This window comes from Pongo abelii, chromosome 9 (genome assembly GCF_028885655.2).
Source record: "Pongo abelii isolate AG06213 chromosome 9, NHGRI_mPonAbe1-v2.0_pri, whole genome shotgun sequence".
Taxonomy (NCBI): Eukaryota; Metazoa; Chordata; class Mammalia; order Primates; family Hominidae; genus Pongo; species Pongo abelii.
The window spans coordinates 70,107,184-70,131,891 of NC_071994.2; the positions used below are offsets into that span (position 1 = coordinate 70,107,184).

Here is a 24,708-nt window from a genome sequence, read left to right on the forward strand (position 1 = left end):
TTTTCATTGTTAAATAACCAGGCAAGGAAGCAAGATGTCACTGTTGGCATAGTCGGGAATTATATCTGGAATCCAGATGTTTGAACCAGATGACTAAACTTGCTAAAGGCAGTATTTACAACTATTCAAGGTAATTACAGTTGGGTTTCAGGGTGACATGTTGGGGATCTAAAATGGGTAAACTTCCATTCATTGATTCCAATCTGTTAGGCCCTTACCTTGGACAGAAAGAACATATTTGCCAGTAACCTGAGTATATTTTCCATAAGGAACCAGGAAGACTTGAGAAGCTGCATTCATGGAACTGAAATCTCCTGGTGTGCTTTGCTTTAGGCTTATCATATAAATTGTACTTCTTTCCAGATTTCTGCATCAGAGTGCTCCAGTCAGTCCTCAGTGGGATTTTGCAATGGCATACAGGGGCTTTCGTGATCTGATCTGACCATTGTTTACTAGAGCAGATCCATCTCTCAACATTGCCAACACACACTCAACTTACTGTTACCAAGGATCCATCCTCTTCTGTGTTAGGACCTTTGTAAATTCCTAGAATGCTCTTCCCACCAACTAGTTCCAGGCAAACTCTTCTGCCCAAGAATAGACTTCTGTAGGAAGCCTCTGCAGATCCACTCGTCAGCTAATTACTTCTCTCCTCTTTTTTCTGTACTGTATCCAGTAGATATCTCCCTTCTTGATTTTATTAATTGCCATTATTGTTTTATGTCAATTCCATAGAGGCAGTAAGCATGTCTAATGTATCTTTGAATGACAGATGCCCAACCTTGTACATAGCACTTAAGGGGCCCTCAATAAATGTTTTTGGAATTTAACTTAATTATAACTAGAAAAGCTTGATCAATTCAACATGGTTAAGTAACAGCTACATAAGGGTAGGGTGGGGTAGGTTGGAGTGGGAAAGAAAACATAAGAAAAAGAGATTCAAATTATAACAACATTTTCATATTTCATATAAATAAATGCAGCATTTTGCATTGGAAAAGAGTGTTACAATGAATCCCTATTTATTGAAGCACCCCTGAAATTTCAAGACACTTTAATAAAATGGGTTGATTATAGTCAGACAACCTGAGCTCATTCACTATACAATATTCCTTCTGTGAGCTAATTTGACAGAATATTTACATTCTAATTAATGGAAATTGGTAGAAAAAACATTAAGATTCTCAAAAAATAAACTGGTACATGATAGAGAACGTGGTAGAGAACACAAAAAAATCACATAAGAGTAAATATAAGAAGGTTCAAAACAAAAAATATTCAGTCCTACCAACAAAAAAACACAAATTGAAACAACTAGGCAGCTATTTAAACCATGTTAAATTAGTAACCTTTTGTTCACATTATACACCTAATGCTAGCGGATTTACTGTTGACATGTAGCAGGGCTTTCCCAAAAGGAAACAGGGGACTATAAATACAAGACATTATTCACACTAAAAAAAAATTACAAGCTAAAATAGCCTCAAAAGAATGGTTAAATAAAAAAGGTATACCCATTCTTGGAATATACATAGTCATCACAATAATAATAATAATTACATAATAATAAGTGTTAACAATGGGAAAATTATAATAATAGAAATAATAGCTAGTATTTATTGAGCATTTACTATGTGTAATTACTATGAGCATATACCAGGTACTATGGTATTTCACATGCATTGCGAGATAGGTACTAGTATAGGGTTGTCAGCATCACCAATAAAAATATAGGATGCCCAGTTCTACTTCAATTTCAGATAAACAACAGATGATTGTTTTGTATAATTATGTGCCATGCAATATTACCCGTTGTTTATCTGAAATTCAAATTGAACTGGCAGCCTGTATTTTATCTGGACAACTAGTAACCCAGATACTAGTAATACATTTTACTGATGAGAAAATGAGGACACAGAGGTTAAATAACTTGTCCAGGAACACACAGCTAATAAGAGGTAATAAAATGCTAAGTTTACAAAAAAGTAGAAAGTAAATTTAGCCTACAAATAATTACAAATGGTAAAACATATACATGTTTGTGGACCACAGCTGAAAGGAAACATGGGCAGGTGATACTACCAACAACATCAATTTATTGATCATTTATTTGAGCATTTACTCTGGGCACAATGTTACAGCAATCTTCCACTCCCATTTTATAGATGAATAAAATGAAGAGTGAAATATTTTACTCAAGGTCACTAAGGTAGTAAGTGCAGTCAGATTCTAACTCCAAAGTCCTTGCTTATTCCACTTTGTCATCTTGATGTCCTGGAGGATTTTTTTTTCTTTCAGGTGCACTTCTATCAATGTTGATTTAAAGTTTTTGTGTGATAAAATACATGTGCAAGGACATACAAAGATTTCAAAGAGATCTGCAAAGCCTAGTCCTCAGGGTTTGATGTGGTCTAAAGCCCTTCCTAGAGCCCACCAAATGAAACATTTGAAAGAAAAAGAAGTCGTGATGCACATTTATTGCTCCAAGATTGCAGTGAAAACTGAAAACTTCTCCAGAAATGGTGATTTTATTCAACTTCATTCAGAAAACAGAAATACATACTCCATATTTGTCCTTTTAAAAGTGAGATTGCTCCCCCATTTATGCCTCTCACTAAGCTCCTCCACTTTCTCTATACACTTTGGAGTGTGAACTTGTTAGTTCCCTCAAGTCAACCTGTTAGGAAGAGATTATGAATGTTTTTAAGCCAACCATATGGGAAACTGCACTTGCAGCACAAACATAAAAGTGCCTCAATGCTTTTTCAATGAAAGCAACATCTATGCTCTATACATAATATAAAATTTTAGGATGATTTCCTTTAGGTGTCAGTTTAATTTTTCCTTGAGAGTTTATCCCACATCAAAAAGTTTGTGCTTTTGATTGTTTATTTTGAAAGAGGCAGCTGGCCATAGGGCTGCCTGTGATGCCTTTACTACAATTTGCTTTTGTTTTCCCCTCTTGATAATTACCTCATGACTAAACCACTCACTGGTCCATGTAGAGGAGTCCCGCAGAGATGAAAACACACTTGTTTAAATAAAATATTTATGAAGGAGCCCTAAAATGTCACCGAAGTAAATGCAAATTAGATCTTCACATATTGTGCATCCAATATGCCACTCATTCCTTAGAAGACTCTTTTTCCTGATTGCAATTAACATTAATTTTAAAAAATTAATCCCATTGTGCATAATCACACCAAGGTCTATTCATAAACATCTAGTGTTTCAAGACTGATTCTCTTTTGACTATCTTAGAAAAATTTGAATCAAGGCTAATATTTAATCTTGATGATTATTTTGGAGATTTTTTTCATAGAAACTATATTTATTATTTTACATGTACATTTTCTAATAAGTGACTTCATTATAATTTAACAAGGGTGACATTTGTGAAGGTTCTATATTCTGACCTTTTAATGACACTCTATTTAGACAAGATTTTTCTTGATTTGTTTGTTTTTTCCCCCTCTCAGATTGGTGGACATAATAGAGCCTTATGATATGTTCAATGAGCCCTCAAAAGAAAAATGTAGGATAATGTTGTGAAAAGAAAGTTAAGTACCATATCAGTTGATATGGGTACTAGCTGTACAGGGTAACAGTCAAGGTTCCTGGTTTTTGATACTATCTTTCCTAATTTTGCAAGAAACAAATGTGAGCTGAGCTGAGAAGGGTTAGGTGGATGCATTCTTTGCCCAATGGTCTCAAAGGCTGCTCTCTACTTGGCTGCACATTGGAATCAATAGATGAACTTTAAAAATACTGATACCAGGCCCATTTCCCAGAAATTGTGATTTAAAACTGGTCTAGGGTACGGCCCAGTCATTGGTAGTTTTTTTTGTTGTTGTTGTTTGTTTTTTCTTTGTTTGTTTGTTCCAGCTCCCTAAGTATTCCTAATGTGCAGCCAAAGTTGAAAACCATCATCTAGAAAAAGCTTTTCTGGAATAGAGTAATATTTACGTGGAGAGAAGAATCACTAATCGTGAGTCTTAAGGCTCTGCTTCACACTCTGACCTGCTGAACCTTTTCTAGACCTTGGGTACAGACACAGAGAACATGCAGAAAAATCTCCAGAATATGGAGTTGGAACGTGAATGGAAAACCAGTTTCCTGGATAACAGAATTCATAATCAAAAATACTAAGCTGAATCTTTATAACTACATAGAATGTGACCTACACTTAGGGATTAAATCCATCATACAAGTACAGAAGACAGAAAGTGGGTCTAAGTGTGGCTCTTATGAAAAACATCTAGAAAATATTTATTGACAATAACTCCTCAGTTTTCAGTGTATGTGATGTGACTACCTAAGAAGCTACTTTGACTTAGACCCAATTCTTCTTTTAAATGGACTCCATGGCCCTGGGCTAGTTTACTTCTCTGGACTTCAGTTTACTCATATATATCAATCACTTTTAGCCATGGTTCTTGAACTTTAATGTACCTACAACTCTCACCTGAGGATCCTGTTAATATACAGATTCATATTCAGTGGGTCTGGAACATAACTGAGATTCTCCAATTCTAACAAGCTCCCAGAAGCTGCTGCTGCTGAAACACAGATAAGCGCTTAAAAGACTTGTGAGGACTAGTGAAATGACCTACATAAAGTGCTTGGCACAGACATGGTTGGCACCCTACAGAAGAAAAGACTTAAAAAGAAAATGATAAAAACCTGTTTAAGACCTAGACATTACATGATCCAACCCTCCTTTCTGTTCCTTGGAAAGAGTGGATCTAGAGAAGTTAGGATAGTTTACCTCCTAATAGCCAAAGGTGTATGATGGAGAAAAGGGATAAGACTAATGCTTTTTGACTAAAAAAAGTATAATCAAGATCCATGGGTAGAAATTTAAGAGACCTTTTAATTCCCTACAAGGAAAACCTTCTAACAATACATGCTGTTCTACAACCAATTAATCTTCTTGACAGCGAAGTCTCCAGTTAAAAAATACGAGCATAGAGCAATTGACGTTAAAGAGGATAGTCATACCTCAGGTGACTGTTCAACTGTAAAACAGCTTGGCTATCTAAAGAAGCATCACACACTTAATGTGTTACAAAAAGTTAAAATAAAATAAAAAATAAACCTCATGATTTCCCTCCTCACCCCTACCTTCTTCCTGAAGACTTCTACTTGTACATGGAATTTTTTAGGTCAAAAAGCCTTTGAAGCATCCTTAATTGCCCTTCTCTCACCTTTCACATCTCTTCCTTCAATAAATACTTGTGGCTGTACCTGCAAATTGTGTTCATAATCCAATTACTTCTCATCACCTCCATTACCACTATCCCTGTTGAAGTCACTATCACCTCTGTCTGGATTTCTGAAATAGATTCCTAAGAGGTTTCTCTGACTTCACCTTTGCTCTTCAACATAGCAGTCAAAGTGTTGTCACTTCTCTGCTTAGCACCTTCTAATGGCTTCCTATCTCATTCAGAGTAAAAACCAAAGTCTTTATAATGGTTTACAAGACTCTGCATGATCCACCCTCTCTCACTCTTGACTATATGTCTTATCACTCTCCATCTCTTTCACACCTCTCCAGCCACCTCTGAAGTCACCATTTCTAGAATCATATCAATAATGCTACCTCAGGGCCTTTGCGCTTGCTGTTCCCTTTGCCTTAAAGGCTAGTCTCTGAGGCCTGCAAGTTTATGTCCCACATCATTAACACATAAAACACCATAAAGGCAACCAACAGAGCATTCTAATTGCTTTCTGTGGACAAAAGTGCTCACACTCAGCACTTTCCTTTCCACAAGCTGGTACAGATGACAGACTGGGTGAGGCACTTCAGTTCCAATTGTGACTTAGGCTTATTTTTTTAAATCACAATTGCATCAAGTCCTCTGTGAACATCAAGTCAGGGAAATCTGGGTGCAGTACTCCTCCAACAGGGCACTATAACTACCTGGACAAAAAAGAACCTTTCTGATGGCTCAGGCCCGCTGGTCTGTGCCCTAATCTTTCTACACCTCTGAAAAAATGAGTAAATTTCCTAGATGCAGTGTCACTCTGCTGTCCACAGGAAATCATATCTTTTTTCTCCTTTTATAACCAAAGTCCTTAGTTGAGCTTGAGAAAACCTAGCTATCACAGGGTGGCCGTGAATGAACAATAACAGAGAAAGCTGGGACATGGCATTCAGGTGGATTCCTTTCCAGAAAAAGAAGTCATCCATTTACAGAGATGACTCTCTCTAGGAACCCATGTCTCAGGGCTGCTGTGCATGAATGTTCTGGTTCACACTATCAACAGCAGGGACATTATTCATACGGTGTTGTGTGGTGCAGCTTTTCTACTACTCAGCTTTTAGGGTTCGGAGATTAAAGCCACTCTTGCTTCAGAGGGATGAAGACAAATGCATCTGATGTAAGAATTAATGTCGGCAAGGCAAGGAAGGAGGGAAATGAAGGGAGATTTGGAAATGAAGGGAGAAGTGTCCAGAGACGGTGCACTTTGGATGTAATCTTTTGCCTCCTTTCCTCTCACCTTGCACTCGAACCCCCCCACCCCTGCCCTCATGAGCTGGCTACTTTCCAACACAAACCAAAGAGCCAGAGGGGCATGGGGCTACTTCAAAACCCTTGTGTCCTAGTTTAAGAAAGCAGAGCACTGCTATCAGGAACTCAGAGCTGCAAGGTCGACTCCTATCTCTAGCTATTCCTCGGACAAGGAATCAGATTTCCTCTTGTAAGAAGTCTTCTTAGTGACTCTTTCTCAGGGGTTGCCTGGTGTAGGGGCTGAAGAGAACCTGAGAACACAGGATCCAGCTCCTGGATTAAAAGGAGCAGAAGCAGAAAACTGGCCAAAAAGATGTGATTCAGAGATAGGCCTCATCCATTTTCTCTTGTAAAGCCAAAGACAACTGCTTATGTGGGATAACAAGGAGAACTCGTGGTCTAGTCACAGGCAAGGAAGTGAGATGTTTCAATACTAATACTTGCTTTCGGCAAAGCATGGAAAATAATTGTCTTGCTTCTGCTGCTTAAGGACGAACTTCCCCGACTTAAGACATCTTCCTGGGACTCCAGCTTGTGAGATAAGGGACTGTGGTTTATTCAGCACATCACATCCAGCAATGAGGTGCACATAGGCTGGACATTAAACCTCCCTGGAAACCACTGGGATCAGTATTTCTCTACCCAATTATCCACTTTGAAGTAATATATCAATGATCATTCAATAAACTTAGTTAATATAACCACCAGCAATGGAAAACAATATTTTTTCTTTTTCAATAGGAAAAAAAAGCCTCTGGTAGGGAAAATCTGATATAAACTTTAAAATTTTAGCAGATGACTTCACCCCACACACCCATCTTGAATATATCAAGGATATGCTATTTAAGTCTGGCTCAGTGTGACACTCTTTATAAATCAAATAATTCTTTAATTTATCTTTTGGATAAATGGATTTTTATATAATAAATTGTTTTCAATTCGTACATCATAATTTGCAAGGCAATAGCTCATTTCCAATATTTATACATAGCAATATCAAGAGAAAGGCCATTTTCTCATCCCATTTTTAACAATCCAAACACAATATGCTGTTTTGGTAAGTACTTAGGTTGGGAGAATATTCGAGAAAACTATTTCTCCAGGTGAGAAACATCTCAAGCAAACATTGGAAGGAATGCATTTTTCAGTAGCCAGTAATGGATGAGACGACCTGGGAGACCCAGGGACCTCAGGAAAAGCAAATGGCTCCACTAAAACTCCCTCATCCAACCTTAATTGGTCAAATGCCAAAATAAATGAACTTTCCAAAGTTAAGAGCTTTGCAACTTTCACTAGGAATAACTACAGGTGCACAAGCCAGGACCGACGAGTCTACGGACCCCATTGTGGTCGGCGGCAGTCGCTGGTCGAGCCTAGCGCCCAGGCCCAGGCCACCTCCACGCCGTGCGACTCGCCAGGAACGGGTTCAGGCCCGTCTGCCCAAGACCAGAAGCACCCTGTCCCCGGCCCAACGCCGGATCGCGTCCCGCCCTTCTCACCCCAGACCAAGGAAAGGAACTAGATGCTTGGGAGAAACGATGAGCAGCACCCGGTGGGATTCGGCCCCAGTCCGGGGCCGTTCCCAACTCCCAACTTCCCAGAGTTTCCTTCGGCCTCGTCCCCCTTCCCACGGCTTCGAGGCCGCCGCGGCCTCCCCTCGCTCTGAGTGCAGATAGCCCGGGAAGTGGAGAGCGTAGCTCGGAGCTAGGGAGCCGCCCCCAGGAGCCTTGGCGATGGGAGGGCAGGTGGCGGGCGTGGTCCCTCCAACCCTGCCTTAGCCGACCCTGAGTCGGCGTCCGTGCAGTAGCCACCGCCCGGGTCTCGCCTGGTTACAGCATCAGGCCACAGTGCGCTGGTTCTTGATCACTTTCCTGGCTCGCTGGCCGCCCCCCCGCCCTCTCCCAGTCCGCGTCGCTCTTCTGCCTCAGGCCCCGGTGCGGCCCCAAGTCCCAGCCCAGGGCCCTTAGGTCCCTCCAGGCGGCGGTGGCGGCACTCACCTGGGTCGCGGAGCCGGGGTCTGGCACGGTCCCGCAGGTGGTAAATGAAATCCTGGCAGCTGTCGTGCTCCAGGGCCCCACGGGCACAAAGCTCGGCCAGCAGCTGCAGCGCCTGGTGACAGAGCGCGTCCCTGGCCCCGGGCATCGCCCCCCCGCATCCTCGGACCGCGCCGGGCAGGCGGGCGCAGGAGACAGCCCTCCGCCTGCCAGCTCAGAGCAGCCGCCTCCGGGCCGTCCGCGCTCACCGCCAGGGACCAGCCGGGAAACGGTCCGAGCCCGAGCCCGAGCCCCAGACCCAGCCGGCCCAGCCTCCCACCGGTTGCATGCAGCTCTTCGCCAGCCGGTCGGTCAGGCTTTCTCTCTCTCCCGCCCGGTCCCTCCGTCCCTCCCCCGACACCGAGGAGAGGCGGTGCCGCACAGCCCAGAGCGCCTCTCTGCTTGCGCTCCGCCCGCTACTCGCGGCCGCCGGGGGGCGGGGCCAGGTCAGGGGTGCGCGCCGCAGGGTAGGATCGCGGCGGCCCCAGACCGGGGACCTGGGGTACTCCCCGGCTCCTGGCCGAGCGCGAGACTTGGCTTGGGACCTCGGGCCCAGAGCGGCCGCGCCCTGGCTTGGGGAGCGTGAGTGAGTACGCGCTCCGGGCGCTTTCGCTACTCCACCCCTCATCCCTGATGCAAACCAAGCACCCGCTCCCACCACCCTGAGTGTGTCCAAAGCACGTTCTTGGATGCCTAGTTCGAAGGTTACAATCTGGGCACACCCGCCAGATGCGCAGAACCGAGTCCCTGCTTCGAACTTGGAAAGAGCCGCCTGGGTTTGAACCATGGGCCTATGGGTGTCAGATGCCCAAATGCAGGGTTTGGGTCCAAGATTCGCCAACAAAGGAAGGATTTCCTAAGCACAGGCCCTTTTCGACCACTGTGGTGATTTGGAGAAGGTGGAGGCTCTAGGTCAGAACTAAGATCAAATAAATAAACGACTCCTGGGAAAGACCCTGAGGCTTACCTGGGCTTCCTGGGTCCCGGTTAGTTTTCTAAGCAACCGTTTGGAAATCCAAACATTGCCGAAGTGTCTTCAGCACCCAAGGAGGAGTATCACAGAATCTCGGAGAGTTGGAAGGAACCTCAGGGCACCTCTCATCCACCCATCTTTTCAGCCTTTCAAGCAATAAAGCCTAGAAATAACCACGAAGTACTGTGTATGTGTTTGTGTGTGTGTGTGTGTGTGTCACTGTGCCACAAGTCTTTTAGGTACATAATCTCATTTAATTCTGTACATAGCCCAACGAGGTCTGTGTAATTGTTACCCTCATTTTACCAATGAGAAACTGGGGGCTGGGGACTCACAAAGGTGTTACTTGCTCAAATTCATACATGATGAAGGTAGCTTTGATTTTCTCTCTCTTTCTTTCTTTTTTTCTTTTTTCCTTCTTTTTCTTTTGTCTTTTTTGTAATACTGGTGTTCAGGCCCCCACTCTAGAGCGATTAGAGTAGGATCTCTAGAACTGGTAACTATCATTCTTAGCCATGAGGTTGTGCCGTCTCTACGGACGTATCACAACAATTCACATTGCACAGAAAGATAATTTGGAATCCTATAGAATGCTCATGCAACAGTCAAGCTTTGAAATCCTGCTGTGAATGGTGCTAGGGCTTCAGGGAACTTATATGGGAATAGCAGAGAAAATGCAAAGTTGTAAAGATAAAGATGCCTCCAGAGAGTTGCAAAGAGACAAACAGAGGGAGGAGAAACCAGCTTTTTTTTTTTTTTTTCTTTTCTTTTATTATTATTATTATTATACTTTAGGTTTTATGATACATGTGTGCAATGTGCAGGTAAGTTACATATGTATACATGTGCCATGCTGGTGCGCTGCACCCACCAACTCGTCATCTAGCATTAGGTATATCTCCCAATGCTATCGCTCCCCCCTCCCCCCACCCCACAACAGTCCCCGAAGTGTGATGTTCCCCTTCCTGTGTCCATGTGTTCTCATTGTTCAATTCCCACCTACGAGTGAGAATATGCGGTGTTTGGTTTTTTGTTCTTGCGATAGTTTACTGAGAATGATGATTTCCAATTTTATCCATGTCCCTACAAAGGACATGAACTCATCATTTTTTATGGCTGCATAGTATTCCATGGTGTATATGTGCCACATTTTCTTAATCCAGTCTATCATTGTTGGACATTTGGGTTGGTTCCAAGTCTTTGCTATTGTGAATAATGCCGCAATAAACATACGTGTGCATGTGTCTTTATAGCAGCATGATTTATAGTCCTTTGGGTATATACCCAGTAATGGGATGGCTGGGTCGAATGGAATTTCTAGTTCTAGATCCCTGAGGAATCGCCACACTGACTTCCACAAGGGGTGAACTACTTTACAGTCCCACCAACAGTGTAAAAGTGTTCCTATTTCTCCACATCCTCTCCAGCACCTGTTGTTTCCTGACTTTTTAATGATTGCCATTCTAACTGGTGTGAGATGGTATCTCATTGTGGTTTTGATTTGCATTTCTCTGATGGCCAGTGATGGTGAGCATTTTTTCATGTGTTTTTTGGCTGCATAAATGTCTTCTTTTGAGAAGTGTCTGTTCATGTCCTTCGCCCACTTTTTGATGGGGTTGTTTGTTTTTTTCTTGTAAATTTGTTGGAGTTCATTGTAGATTCTGGATATTAGCCCTTTGTCAGATGAGTAGGTTGCGAAAATTTTCTCCCATTTTGTAGGTTGCCTGTTCACTCTGATGGTAGTTTCTTTTGCTGTGCAGAAGCTCTTGAGTTTAATTAGATCCCATTTGTCAATTTTGGCTTTTGTTGCCATTGCTTTTGGTGTTTTAGACATGAAGTCCTTGCCCATGCCTATGTCCTGAATGGTAATGCCTAGGTTTTCTTCTAGGGTTTTTATGGAGAAACCAGCTTTAAGGGAGCCTGTAGGGGAGGTTGAGCAGATGCTGTTTCTTCAAAGGGGGGAACCCCTAGAGAAGGAGAAAAAGGCCATGAACAGAGAAGGTGACACCAGAGATAGTGTGATGCTGGGGGGGGGGTGGCGGGGGGACATATAGTAATGGTGAGAAGGTATGTGTGTTGAAGCACATAGAAATATTACACTAATGCCATTATGTCAGAGAGGAACTGAAAGCAACAAGTTCAGTTAAAAAATGACTTTGATAAATCAGGCAAGAGATGATGAAGGCCTAAACCAGGCCAAAGGCATTAGCTAATTGCTAGAAACATCCAAATTTGAAAAACATTTCAAGTATTAAGTGACAAGATTGCAACCAATGGAATAAGAAAGAAGTAAAAGGCACAAATGTTTCAAAATGTTACCTGGGTCATATGTGCTCACACACCCTAATAACACTTAGAAATCCAAGCCTAGAGTTTAGGAGAGAGGAAAGACTGGCAATCATCATTGGAAAGGTAGAAACTGAGTTGCCACATGGGATGGTTCCTTCAAGAAAGAAGAGTTGAAGAAATGAAAGAGGAGATTGGAAGGTAGCAATCAGAGAAGGAGGAAAGATTGTACAGAGGGGAGTCATAGTGATCACGGGAGGAGGAGTGTTTGGTAAAGGAGTGAGCAACAACATCAACTGTAAACTTTCAAATATAGTTTAAAGAGAAAAAACTAAAAAGTGTCCTTTGGATAAAGCAGATAGTAAGACATTCAAGATTTAAACAGACTAGTTACTATGCAACCAACCTTGTGCAAGTTAACATTTTTGTGCCTAGGGTTTCTCGTCTTATCTCAAAGATAACGCGTATCTTTGGATTGTTACAAAGATTACATAAAGCAATATATTTAAGTGCTTGTAATAGTGCTGCCACATATGGGGCAACCAATATGTGTTTTCGTTGTTTCTGTTATGTTTCTACCACAATGTACTAGGTGCTAAACACACTTTCTTAATCTATTACTTACAACATCCCAAAGTGGTTGATGCTATATTTCCTATTTTACAGGCAAAGAAAGTAAAATCAGGTGGTTAAACAATTTGTTCAAGGACAAATTGGTAGACTGTTTCCAAAGACAGCCACAGCCATCCCTCCAATTCCATGTGTCCTTTTGGAGTATGATTTTACCACTCTTTCCATCAGGAAGTCAAGTCTATTCCCCTTCTTGAATTTGGGCCTGCCTTGTGACTCACTTTATTCAACAGAATGTGTAGAAGTGAAATTCTGAGCTGAGTCTAGACTTGAAAAGATCTTGCAAATTTTACAGGATATCTTGCTGGAGAGGGGATCCAGAACAATGAGAAACAATGTGGAGAAAGAATATCATACAGAAGGGAAGTGAGATACTGCTATAGAGTGATCTGTAAATTCTTATGTTGAAGCCCTAATTCCTGATGTCACTGTATTTGGAGATAGGACTTAATTAAGAGTAAATGAGGTCATAAAGGTAGAGCCCTGATCCAATAGGACTAGTTTTCTTATAAGAATCATCAAACCAGTTGTCTGTAAGTATTTGGGTTTATTTCTGGGTTCTCTATTCTGTTCCATTGGTCTGTATTCCTATTTTTATACAAGTGTCATGCTGTTTTGGTGACTATGGTCTTATAGTATAGTTTGAAACCAGGTAATGTGATGCCTCCAGATTTGTTCTTTTTGCTTAGTCTTGCTTTGGCTATGTGGGCTCCTTTTTGGTTCCATATGAATTTTAGAATTGTTTTTTGTAATTTTATGAAGAATGATCGTGGTATTTTGACGGGAATTGTGTTGAATTTGTAGATTGCTTTTGGCAGTATGGTCATTTTCACAATATTAATTCTACCCATCCATGAGCATGGGACATGTTTCCATTTGTGTCATCTCTGATCTCTTTCAGCAGTGTTTTGTAGTTTTCCTCGTAGAGGTCTTTCACCTCCTTGTTTAGGTATATTCCTAAGTATTTTATTTGGAAAGGACACCCTTTTCAACAAATGGTGCTGCAATAATTGGCTAGCCACATGTAGGAGAATGAAACTGGATCCTCATCTCTCACCTTATACAAAAATCAACTCAAGATGGATTAAGGACTTAAATCTAAGAACTGAAACTATAAAAATTCTGGAAGATAACATTGTAAAAACTCTTCTAGACATTGGCTTAGGCAAGGATTTCATGACCAAGAACCCAAAAACAAATGCAATAAAAACAAAGATAGATACATTTCTGGGACTTAATTAAACTAAAGAGCTTTTGCATGGCAAAAAAAAAAAAAAAAACAGTCAGCAGAGTAAACAGACAACTCACAGAGTGGGAGAAAAATCTTCACGATCTATACATCTGACAAAGGACTAATATCCAGAATCTACAATGAACTCAAACAAATCAACAAGAAAAAAACAAACAATCCCATCAAAAAGTGGGATGAGGACATGAATAGGCAATTCTCAAAAGAAGATATACAAATGTCCAACAAACATGAAAAAATGCTCAACATGCTAATGAACGGGGAAATTGAAATCAAAAGCACAATGCGATACCACCTTACTCCTGCAAGAATGACCACAATCAAAAAATCAAAAAATAGTAGATGTTGGCGTGGATGCAGTGAACAAGGAACGATTCTACATTGCTGATGGGAATGTAAACTAGTACCACCACTATGGAAAACAGTGTGGAGATTCCTTAAAGAACTAAAAGTAGAACTACCATTTGATGCAGCAGTCCCACTACTGGGTATCTACCCAGAGGAAAAGAGGTCATTATACGAAAAAGATACTTTCACATGTATGTATATAGCAGCACAATTCACAATTGCAAAAATGCGGAACCAACCCAAATGCCCATCAATCAACGAGTGGATAAAGAAACTGTGATATATATATATGATGGAATACTACTCAGCCATAAAAAGGAATGAATTAATGGCATTCATAGTGACCTGGATGAGATTGGAGGCTATTATTCTAAGTGGAGTAACTCAGGAATGGAAAACCAAACATCGTATGTTCTCACTCACAAGCAGAGCTAAGCTGTGAGGATGCAAAGGCATAAGAATGACACAATGGACTTTGGGGCATAAGAATGACACAATGTAACCAAACACCACCTGTTCCCCAATAACCTATGGAAATAAAAAATAATTTTTAGAAAGAGTCATCAAAGAGTTTGCTTTCTATCTGCCATGTAAGGACACAGTGAGAAGGCAGCTCTCTGTAAGCCAGGAAGAAAGCCCTCACTACAAATGGAATTGGCTGCAACCTTGAGCTTGGAATTCCCAGCCTTCTGACTGTGAGAAAATAAATTTCTATTGTTTAAGCCACCCACTATATGCTGTTTTCTTACAGTAGCCCTGGAAGACTAGAACAGATGCCTCAGTCAACAGCCAGCCCAAGACCTCACACATGTGAGTGAGGCCATGGACCTCTCGAGCTTTGACCTTCCAGCCCATAAATGAGCACAGCAGACAATAAGTGAAGCAAAGGTGAACCATCCCCATTGACCAAATTTCTCACCCACAAAATCATGAGCAATAAAATGGTGGTTGTTTTAAGTCATAGAGTTCGGGAGCAACTTTTTAATGCAGCAATAGACATCTGAAATAGGCACAATACTGGTAAATGATAGAAACAGGACTGGAATCCATGTCTTTGTGGCTCCAAAGCCTCTGTTCTGCAATTATAGTGGAGTGGTGAGGGTGGAACCAGCTGAACACAGGATTAAAAAGTACATGGAAATTGAAGAAGTACAGTTAGCTGAAATATGCTACCTTTCCCCAACTATTTGTTCTTTCACTCATTGAACAAATATGTATTCCTCTATGATTCAGAAAGCATGACATAGGAAGTCCCCTGTGACTCAGGAAGCCTTCCAGGTCCTGGGTAATATATAAAGAAATAAACAATGATCCTTGCTCTCTAAGGCAGTGCTTCTCAGTCTCGTACTTGTCGTGGCATAGATAGAAAGTCAACTTTTCACAGCACATGGGACTAGGCCACTGGTGGCCAGCAGGGACTGTGGCAGAAGGAATCAATGTCTCAGCCCAGGTATTACCCGTTCTGTGGCACACTGAGCTTCCCTGGTGCCCTGGTTAGGAAGTTTTGCTGTTTAGACCTACCAAGTAGAAGTAAAAGTAAATCTTTAGGGAGAAGGACAAGGACAGAGAAGATGGTAACTGAAAAAAAAATGTGCATAGAAGAAAAGCTGTTTGAAGATAGGAGCGACTTCAGAATGTTTTTATCAATGTTTCCCAAAGTAAGGTTCACTTGCCTTCTGTTCTGAAATTGCCTGGATTTCTTATGAAAATGCTGGTTCCTGGGATTCACCCAGACCTACAAAATTATTTCGTAAAGAGCATCCCAGATGCTATGGTTGGACAAAAATACATGTTGAAATTTAATGGCCATTCTAACAGTATTAAAAGGTAGAATGTTGATGAGGTGATTAGGCCATGAGGGCTCCACTTGCATGGGTAGCATTAATGCTGTTATAAAAGGGTGAGTTTGGCCCCCTTTTGTCCCTTTGCCCTTCCACCATCTACCATGTGATAATACAGTAAGAAGGCCCTTGCCAGATGCCAGTGCCTTGATCTTGGACTTCCCAGACTCCAGAATTATAAGAAAATAAATGTTTTTTCTTTTTAAATTACCAAGTCTCGGGTATCCTGTTACAGCAGTACAAACAGAATAAGACACTGGGTAATGCTTCTGAACAATGAAGTCTGAGAACCTCCAGTTTATATGCTGAGGAAAAGAGCCTCTGGTGGGTGACAGAATAGAACCCTGACTCAAAAAACAAAAACAAAAACAAAAAAGAGAGAAAAGAAAGCAGAAAAGAAAAAGGCCTTTGGAAAAAGATATTTGAAGTCACCTACAATGTCCCTGAATGATAACATTAATGATTATAACTAATCGTTATTAAGCATTTGTTATATACCATCATGCACTTGATATATATTGCTGCATTTAATCCTGACCACCCAGCAAGGCACACATTATGTTTCCATTTTGCAGATGAGGAAACAAGAACAGAGAAGTTTAGTAACTTCTCCATGGAACTTCTCCAGCTTATTGGAGACAGCCAGGATTCAAATTCAAGTTTGTCTGGCTCCAGAGCCTATGTTTTCCATGCCGCACTGCTGCTCCAAGTCATGTCCAGAACACAAATATCCAGTATTTTTATCCACTTTTTGTGTGACATTGCTCAGGTTCTCTCATCATCTTATCTGTCTTCTACGTGTGCTGCAATTGGTCAAAATCCTTTCTGAAATAGAGGTCCTGAGCTGAGCCCAGCACTCCTTCACTCTTTAGTATCAACTTCCTGCTCTCTCTGTGCCTCAGGCTTCTGAGTTGCTGCTTGGATTACAGCATCTCAACATGCAGTGGATAAAATCCCATAAATCTTTCATGCTGCTCTTAGACCACATCCTTACCCCTCTTCCTGTGAGCTAGATTCTGTACTTTGGGAAATGGTTTGGGATTCTTAACAGCAAAACTTTCTATTAATTGTCATTTTGTTTTATTCAGTTACTTGCCAGATAGTTGCCTTTAACAAAAGAAAATAAGATTTGATTAGCATGACTGGGTTCTCAGTGAACCCATGCGACCTCCTAGTGATTAGCACTCCCATCAAATGCTCAAAAACTTCCTGTTTAATTATCCAAAAAAGGTATTCATTCTAACATTTGCTTTAGACCCTGAAGTATACATAATTTATCTGGACCAAGAGACTAGCACTGACTTAGAGTTCATGTTCTGTGACTATCACTCTCATCTTGGGCATCAATGGCCTTTAATCCGTGAGCTTTATTCTTTCCTGTTTCGAGTGGATTTTCTTGAGAGATGAAATAAAAGTAAATTCAGAATTGAGCAGCCCTATTTTGCCCATGTGTGTGTTATTGTTGCACCATTATTCCAGTAGCAGTTGTTCTGGTATATTCAAAATCCGTATTCCTCTCTCCTAGACTGTGTGGATTTCTTTCCAGTTTTATGATGGACAATTATAAAGTTGTAAGTCCATTTCTTTCACTTTAAAGAAAATAGAGATTTGTTGGCTTTAGAATTTAAAAAGATACACCATACACGAAATATACTGAAAGGAACAGAAGGCAATGTTCCAGGTCAGAGGGCCTGGCACTCCTCTGCTGTCTCTTAGTAGATTCTCATGGTTTTACATTTGTTCATCTTTTCAGAACAAGGCCAGAAGGGAGAGCAGAGGTCAGATTTCTGCTGAACTGAGACTGAGAAAAGCCTGGACCTCAGTACCCTCCGCCACCAGATGAATTTAAAAAAAAAAAATGCTTTCTGCATCCCTAGAGCTGTCTTTCAAAGTGGCTGACGACTCTCCTCCTGGGCAGGTCTGAGCAACTGCTGCAGTCACTCTGGATGCTCCAAAGAGAGAAGAGGATGATGAAATCCAAAATTGGTTAGAGAGTGTCACAAGTGGTTGTAGACTATCCAACTAGCCAAAAAGATGCCAGAAAAAACAATTCCAGTGAACCAACCCCTTTCCTCATTGCCCACACCAAGCCTCTCCCATCCCCAGTGATGAAAATGAACCTAGAGCAGGTCGACTGACACTCAGCTGCCTGCTTAGGAAAAAAGGAAGTAAATGTGCACATTTATGGGTGAGAATATGGGTAGTGAGCACTTAAAGAAGAGTTTTAGTAAGAAGAGTTTCTTGATCCTTTACTTAGTAACAAAGCTTTGACAAAAATCTCTGTGTACACAGAAAGAGAGGGAGGAAGTAAGAAGGAGAGGAGGAGGCGGAAGGGGGAGAAAGAGGGAGAGATCCACTATATTGCCTCTGGCCTTATTCAGAGACCATAGAAAAACCATATGTTTGTCTCAGCCCTACTCTGTGCAAAGAACCAGGCTTCAGGTTATCTGCCGAGTTTAGTGCTTAATCACATTAATCAAAAACCAATCAATTAATCAAAAACCAATCAATTAATCAAAAGTTTATTCAGTGAACAATAAATGCAAAGATATTTGATACAACTTTCGTATTGGTTCTTAATTTCCATATTTAAGCTTTCCTTCTCTGCTTATATCATTCATTAATTGTAACTGCAAAATTATTGCTGTCTTATCACACAAATATTTTTTCTCTATATATATTTTATTTTCTCTACTTTTCAGAAATGTTCTTTCAGAAATGTTATCCTGTTCATATTGGTAATACTTTTTATTTATTTATTTATTTATTTATTTATTGAGACAGAATTTCACTCTCATCGCCCAGGCTGGAGTGCAATGGTACAATCTCAGCTCACTGCAACCTCCGCCTCCCAGGTTCAAGCAATTCTCCCACCTCAGCCTCCCGAGAAGCTGGGATTACAGGCGCCCATCATCATGCCTAGCTAATTTTTGTATTATTAGTAGAGACAGGGTTTCACCGTGTTGGTCAGGGTGCTCTCGAACTCCTGACCTCAGGTGATTCTCACGCCTCGGCCTCCAAAGTGCTGGGATTACAGGTGTGAGCCACCTCGCCCGGCCTGGTTATACTTTAAATTATCTCCATTACAAATTTTCTTGACCTTTTTTTCCCACCTCTAATCTACCTACTCCTAACTTTATTCTTTCTCATTCTCTCCATAAATTCATTCTGCAAAGCTCTTATTGGGAAGCAAAGTGGAATTTAGAATCCTAGAGGTCTATTTCAAAGTCAAAATTATCAGTGTTATGTTAAAATCATTTTTACTGTTTTTTGAACTCATGCTATGTGCCAGACACAATAAAAATGCCCTAAATATATTAGCTCATATAATCTCTATAGCAACCCTATGAGGAGGGTGGTGTTCTTAATTATCACCACTTTTCTACTGAAGAAATGTAAGCACAGAAACTAGGTATCCTGCCCAAATTCACACAGCTGATCAGCTGGAGAGATGGGCAGTATGACTCCTGAGCCCTGCTCTTAACCACCCCAGATGGATCCAGGGAAAAGCACAGAGCTCACATCATGAAGCTGAATAGTCCCAAATGGCCAATAAGGGCAGCACTGGCCTTATGCCTTCACCAACTCTGCAGTCAGATCTATGCCTTCATTTTGTTTTCTACTTGTGAGGATGGGCAGGGTCTGACCAATGCACATTAGAGCCCCATGTGGTCTTTCCAGACCAGCCTATGCATCCATTTACAGCAGACATTTATTAAGCAGTTGCTCTGCATCACATGCTGTGTGCTGTAGCTTTACGTGTTTTTAATTTAATCATTTCCATAAGCATTTGAAATAGTTATTGTAATTAGCATCTGGACTTTATAGAAGGAAACATTGAAACTCTGAAGTCTAATTCACCTGCCCAAAGTCACTTAGCTAGTAGCCAATGGAACAGAAATGGGAACCCGTGTTTGGGAGACTCCAGAGACTGAAATGTAACCACCATACAATATGTCTCCTCATCAGTCTCCTATTAGAATTATCTGGCAGGATTTTTCAAATTTGATATACAGTCTTTCAGACTCTTATGATCCCCCTGGACAAATGCAGGAAAACCAAATCCACACATCGAAATGAATTATACACAACTTACTAAAGAATTGATTAAAGCCCAGATGATTTACTACAGACTGTAAGCAAAACACTCTGTGCTGTTGTTATTCTTCTAATCCAGTCCCACTTGACTAATCAATCAATCCGTGATCCTAATTAATCAATCGGCAATTCCACTGTGGTCTGAATCCTTCCAACTGGCTTTTTCCTGGTCCTTAGCTACTTCTCTTCTGCACTTCAGCCTCTCATATCCATGTGCATTAGAGTTACCTTCCTTCAACACAGACACTTCAATTTCTCTATCTGCAACTCACCAAAGTTCATATTTTGCATGGAAATTTTCTAATAACTGAACATACATTTTCTTTCTATTCAATAACTGCAAAATAATTGCTGTTTATTACCACACAAATATTTTTTCTCTCCTTCCATCTTGGTAGTACCTCAGTCCTCAGTAAGTTTCTCTGTTATCATTTTTCACTCCTTTTCATATAGATCTCTAAGATATGTGCTGTGTGTGGGGGGTGAGTGTGTGCATATGTGTGTGTGTGTGTGTGTGTATGCGTATGTGTTTTAAATAACACCTCTTCCTTCTTGTTGGGAATAGAGTAACTCTTTTTCTAGGCTTGGCCAGTAGAGGAAGTAATGGACTCTATGTATTGCAATATAAAACAGTGTCTCAAGATGCATGTGGATATAACAAAAAATACAGTTTTTTTTTCTTTTAAAATGTTTTATTCCCCATGGAAGACTATTTCTTTCCAAGTAGAATTAGAATTCCTCAGGTTTGTCAGTGAACAGCAGTGAGCCAAGGTGAGGTCTTATTTTGCATTTCTTAAAGGGTTTTCTTGGTTTAGACCCCTTCTGAGAGTGTGGTGTACTGAAAGGAAGGAAAACTCATCAAGTTTAGATAATGAGTTTTTATGCAAAATCTGAACTTTAATGCACTGTAGATGGCTGCCTGACTTGGAGGGTTTAATTAGAAGAAGAGGTATATCTTAATTAGAAGAGGTATACCTTTTAAACTATAACTTTAACCTCCATTGATTAAAATAAAAGTATATCTTAATTTTTAAGATATAAAAAAGTTCATCATATATCATTTGTCCTATTTGAAATAGTAGTTCATTTAAAGCAACATAATGTTATTTGTGAATTTCTTTAAGGATACTTCTTGAATCAAATAGTAAGAGATGGTATTCACTTCATGTTTTAAAATTTTGGGAATACTAGAAGACGTATTCAAAGCTTGTTTATGGAGGCTGGTTTTCAGCCATTTACTATGACATTTATGAGGAAAATGTCTTGCATATATTATTCAAGAAAAAAACAGTAGACAGGTTTTATAAAGCATTGGAGTTTTTTGTTTTTGTTTTTGTTTCAATTCTGTCCCTATTTTTCTTCAGTATCTAGTGGTGGTTAGGCTCAATTGACAGTGAAACTCACTTAATCTGTTATATGAAACTTCAAACACAGACGCAAGTTAAAATGTGGAATCTGGTCATTACCTCCAAATATAGACAGCCAGGAATAGAGTGGGGTGAGGTGAGGGTAGGGAGGAATTGGGACTCAGGAGGCTGGACAACAGCTAACCACTTGGACCTCTGAGATGTGCCTTGGTTTTCTTCTTTTCTGATGGACTACTCTCTTTCTTTCTCTTTCACTGGCTTCCCTTCTTCTACCTGACCTCTAACTGTTGGCATGCCACAGAGCTTTGTTCTCAGACCTGCATTCCTCCCTTGCTACACTTGTCCCTAAGGATTTCACTCAGTTCCATGGTTTTAAATTCCTTCTATATGCTGATGACTCTCAAGTTTATATAATGAGCCATGATCTCCCTCTTAGCTTCAAATTCATTTATTAATCTGTCTATGTGCAACTATTCAAATGTGTAACTTCACCTTCATCTCAACCTGTTTCTACCCAACCTTTCTTATCTAAGTAAATTATTGATTTAATTGCTCAGGTCTAAACTAATGCATCATTCATTCTATCTCATTTTTTCCCTTCTCCCTCCTAATCCAATCCATCAGCAAATCTTGTTGCTTTTAGTGTGTCCTTCTCTCCGCCCCTACTCCATTACGCTAACACAAACCACCATCACCCTCTGCCTGGACCCTGTAATAACTGCCTAAAGCAGACAGTATTTGTTGCTTACTCAGTATCTATTAATCTACAGAAAAGCCCTATTTTTTTTTAATGTAGCCACCTTCTTCCATGTGCTTTGAGGGAGTCTGACTTCTTTCCCAGATCCTGGAGGTCAAAACTAATTAGTCCAAGGCAGTTGTGGTAAAACCATTCTTCCTTCCAGTGTTAGGTTTATGATGGAGCATCTCACATAATTAGGGCTAATGAGACATGAAGGAAAGTCTATAGAGGGCTACTGAATAAGGTGCCTCACTGTTACAAAGAGACTGCTATAGTCAAACTGCCACCAGCCAGAAAGGATGATGAAACACACAGGGAAAGGCCCAGGCTTGAGTGCTCTAGTACAGTGGAGCCAGAATCTTGGCGGTTCATCCCTGCAGTCCCCTTCTTCTGCACTTCCTGTTAGGGGAGCTAGTTCATTCCATATTACTTAAGCTACTTTGAGGCAGTGTTTTCTGTTACTTGCCTTCAAAGGTTTTTATGTCAGTCTGGGTTCCTAGTTGCCAATAACAGAGCTCACTAGATAGTTCAAACAAAATGTATGAAAGAATATCCTGGAGTAAATCAGGCTTGGGGGTCAGGTAGCCAGAAACAATATCCATGTTCTGTCAGCAGACAGCTCCAATGCTGACTCTCCCACTCCCACCACTGCTGGGTGCAGGCACAGCCATTCGCAGGGACAGAGGTGGGCACAAGATTCCCCACTAGCAACTTTACCTCTGCCTCCTTTGAAAGCTAAATCTCCCTCCACCACCTTCGCTAGCATTTGTTCTCTGCAGTACTGGCTTCTTCATATCATTCTTTCCTAAACTGAAGTCTCAGGCAGGAGGATCATGTTGACAAAGCTCAGGACTGCAAAAGAGGCTGAGTGTGGTAGCAGGGTTCACAAAGGGGATGCACTCACCATCTATTGTTATGTAACAAATTACCCTCACAATGAACAACTTAAAACAGCACACACATTTATCATTTCACAATATCTAAGTGTCAGAAATCCAGAAGCAGTTTAGGTGGGTGGTTCTGGTTCAGTGTCTGCCATGAAATTCTAGTCAACTTGCTGGCCAGAGCTGCATCATCTGAAGTCTTGACTGGGGCTGCTTTCAATAATGCCTACTGGTTGGCTACTGGCTGGAAGTCTCAGTTTCTCATCATGCAGGCCTCTCCACAAGAATACTGGGGTATTCTTAAGAAATAGCTGGCTATTCCAGAGTGAGTGATGAGAGAGAGAAAAAAAGAAAAAGCAAGAGAGGAAGCTCAAGACATAAGCCACCATCTTTTATAACCTAATCTTAGAAGTGATATGCCATCACTTCTGTTGTGTTCTGTTGATTACACACACTAACCCTGGTGCTGTGTGGGAGGGAACCACTCAAGGGAGCAAATGCTAGGACGTGGGGATCACTAGCAGTTATCTTGGAGGCTGGTTTCCCAGTGGGAAATTTCTCCAAACATAGAAAGAGTGTATTAAAGAAGCCTGATGGCCAGAAAGCATGAAAAATATGTATTGAAGCAGGGCTTTCCAATATTTTTTACATTGTGACAGACATGGAAGATGGTGCTAATTTTTCAGCATTCTCTGGTTAAAGGATGAATCTTTCTATGGCCAGAACAGCCCCACAGCTTTGGCCAACCTCGTTCTCTCTTGGTTACACCAAGGGCAGAGGGGATCAATATCTTTTACACATATAACCTGTTGATGTGCTAAAACATCCTAGCTGACGCACTTCCTTCTTCCAGTATTGCCTCCTACCAATTCTTTCCCCTCAGAGCAGCCATGGTGATCTTTTAATTCATGAGTTTAATCACGTTGACTTACTGCTTCAACCCCAAATGGCTTCCAATAACAGTGGAAATTAAGCCCAAACTCCTTTGTTTGATCTATAATGCCAGCATAGCTGAGCTCCCTCTACCTTTCTGACATCACTTTGTGCTACTCTCCCTCTTGCTCAGTTTGTCTCAGTCACATTGTTCTCTTTCTGTCCTCAAATGCAATCAGTTTGTTACTAACTCCCTGATGTTTCCTCAACTTTAGGGACACCTTTTCTGCAGGCTCCTTCCTTTTCTTTGCATATTGGCCTATACATCACCTTTTCACAGAGGCTTCCATGTTGACCCTATCTAAATGCTCTATTTCACATCAATATCATTCATATCCCTTATCACTATCAGAAACTATCTTGCTCATTCCATTAAATCACAAATATTTATTGAACACCTGCTATATGTCAGAAACTGTTCAGGGTTCTGAGTATCTGTTTGCTTGTTGGTTTTTTTTTGTTTATTTGTTTTTGTTTTTGTTTTTGTTTACTCCCATTCCCCATTCCCTCTGACAACTAGGATGTTCACTCCATGAGGCTAGGGACCTTGTCTGCCATGTTCGTCACCAAGAATCCAGCATCTAAGACAGTGCCTGACACATAGGAGGTGTCCAGTGAATAACTGTTCAATGAAAGAAGGTGGATAGTGAAGGGCAACACTCAGATCCAGATGGGATAGGGTACTCATGAGAGCATGGGTCAGGAGCTTAGCAAACACGTAAGAACCATGCTGTTGTTTTCTTTTCTCTGGGCATAAAGTAATTGCTCAGTAATTCAGCCAAGCAAGTTTGTAGACAACAACTTGCCCATTA

At 40.9% G+C, this 24,708-nt stretch overlaps 1 protein-coding gene across 3 annotated transcripts in view; it reads right to left on the reverse strand.

Moving 5' to 3' along the window:
* SYT9 (synaptotagmin 9) overlaps positions 1-9,061 on the reverse strand; it is a 226,325-nt gene extending 217,264 nt beyond the window's left edge. The window contains exon 1 of one of the 3 annotated variants that reach the window (XM_024255992.3): positions 8,513-9,061. In XM_024255992.3, coding sequence (XP_024111760.1) covers positions 8,513-8,657 — 145 coding nt within the window. In that variant the 5' untranslated portion in view covers positions 8,658-9,061. The remainder of the gene's footprint in view (positions 1-8,512) is intronic. The other 2 variants (XM_063711283.1, XM_054524743.2) reach the window with 2 other exon arrangements.
* Between the last annotated feature and the right edge of the window lie 15,647 nt (positions 9,062-24,708).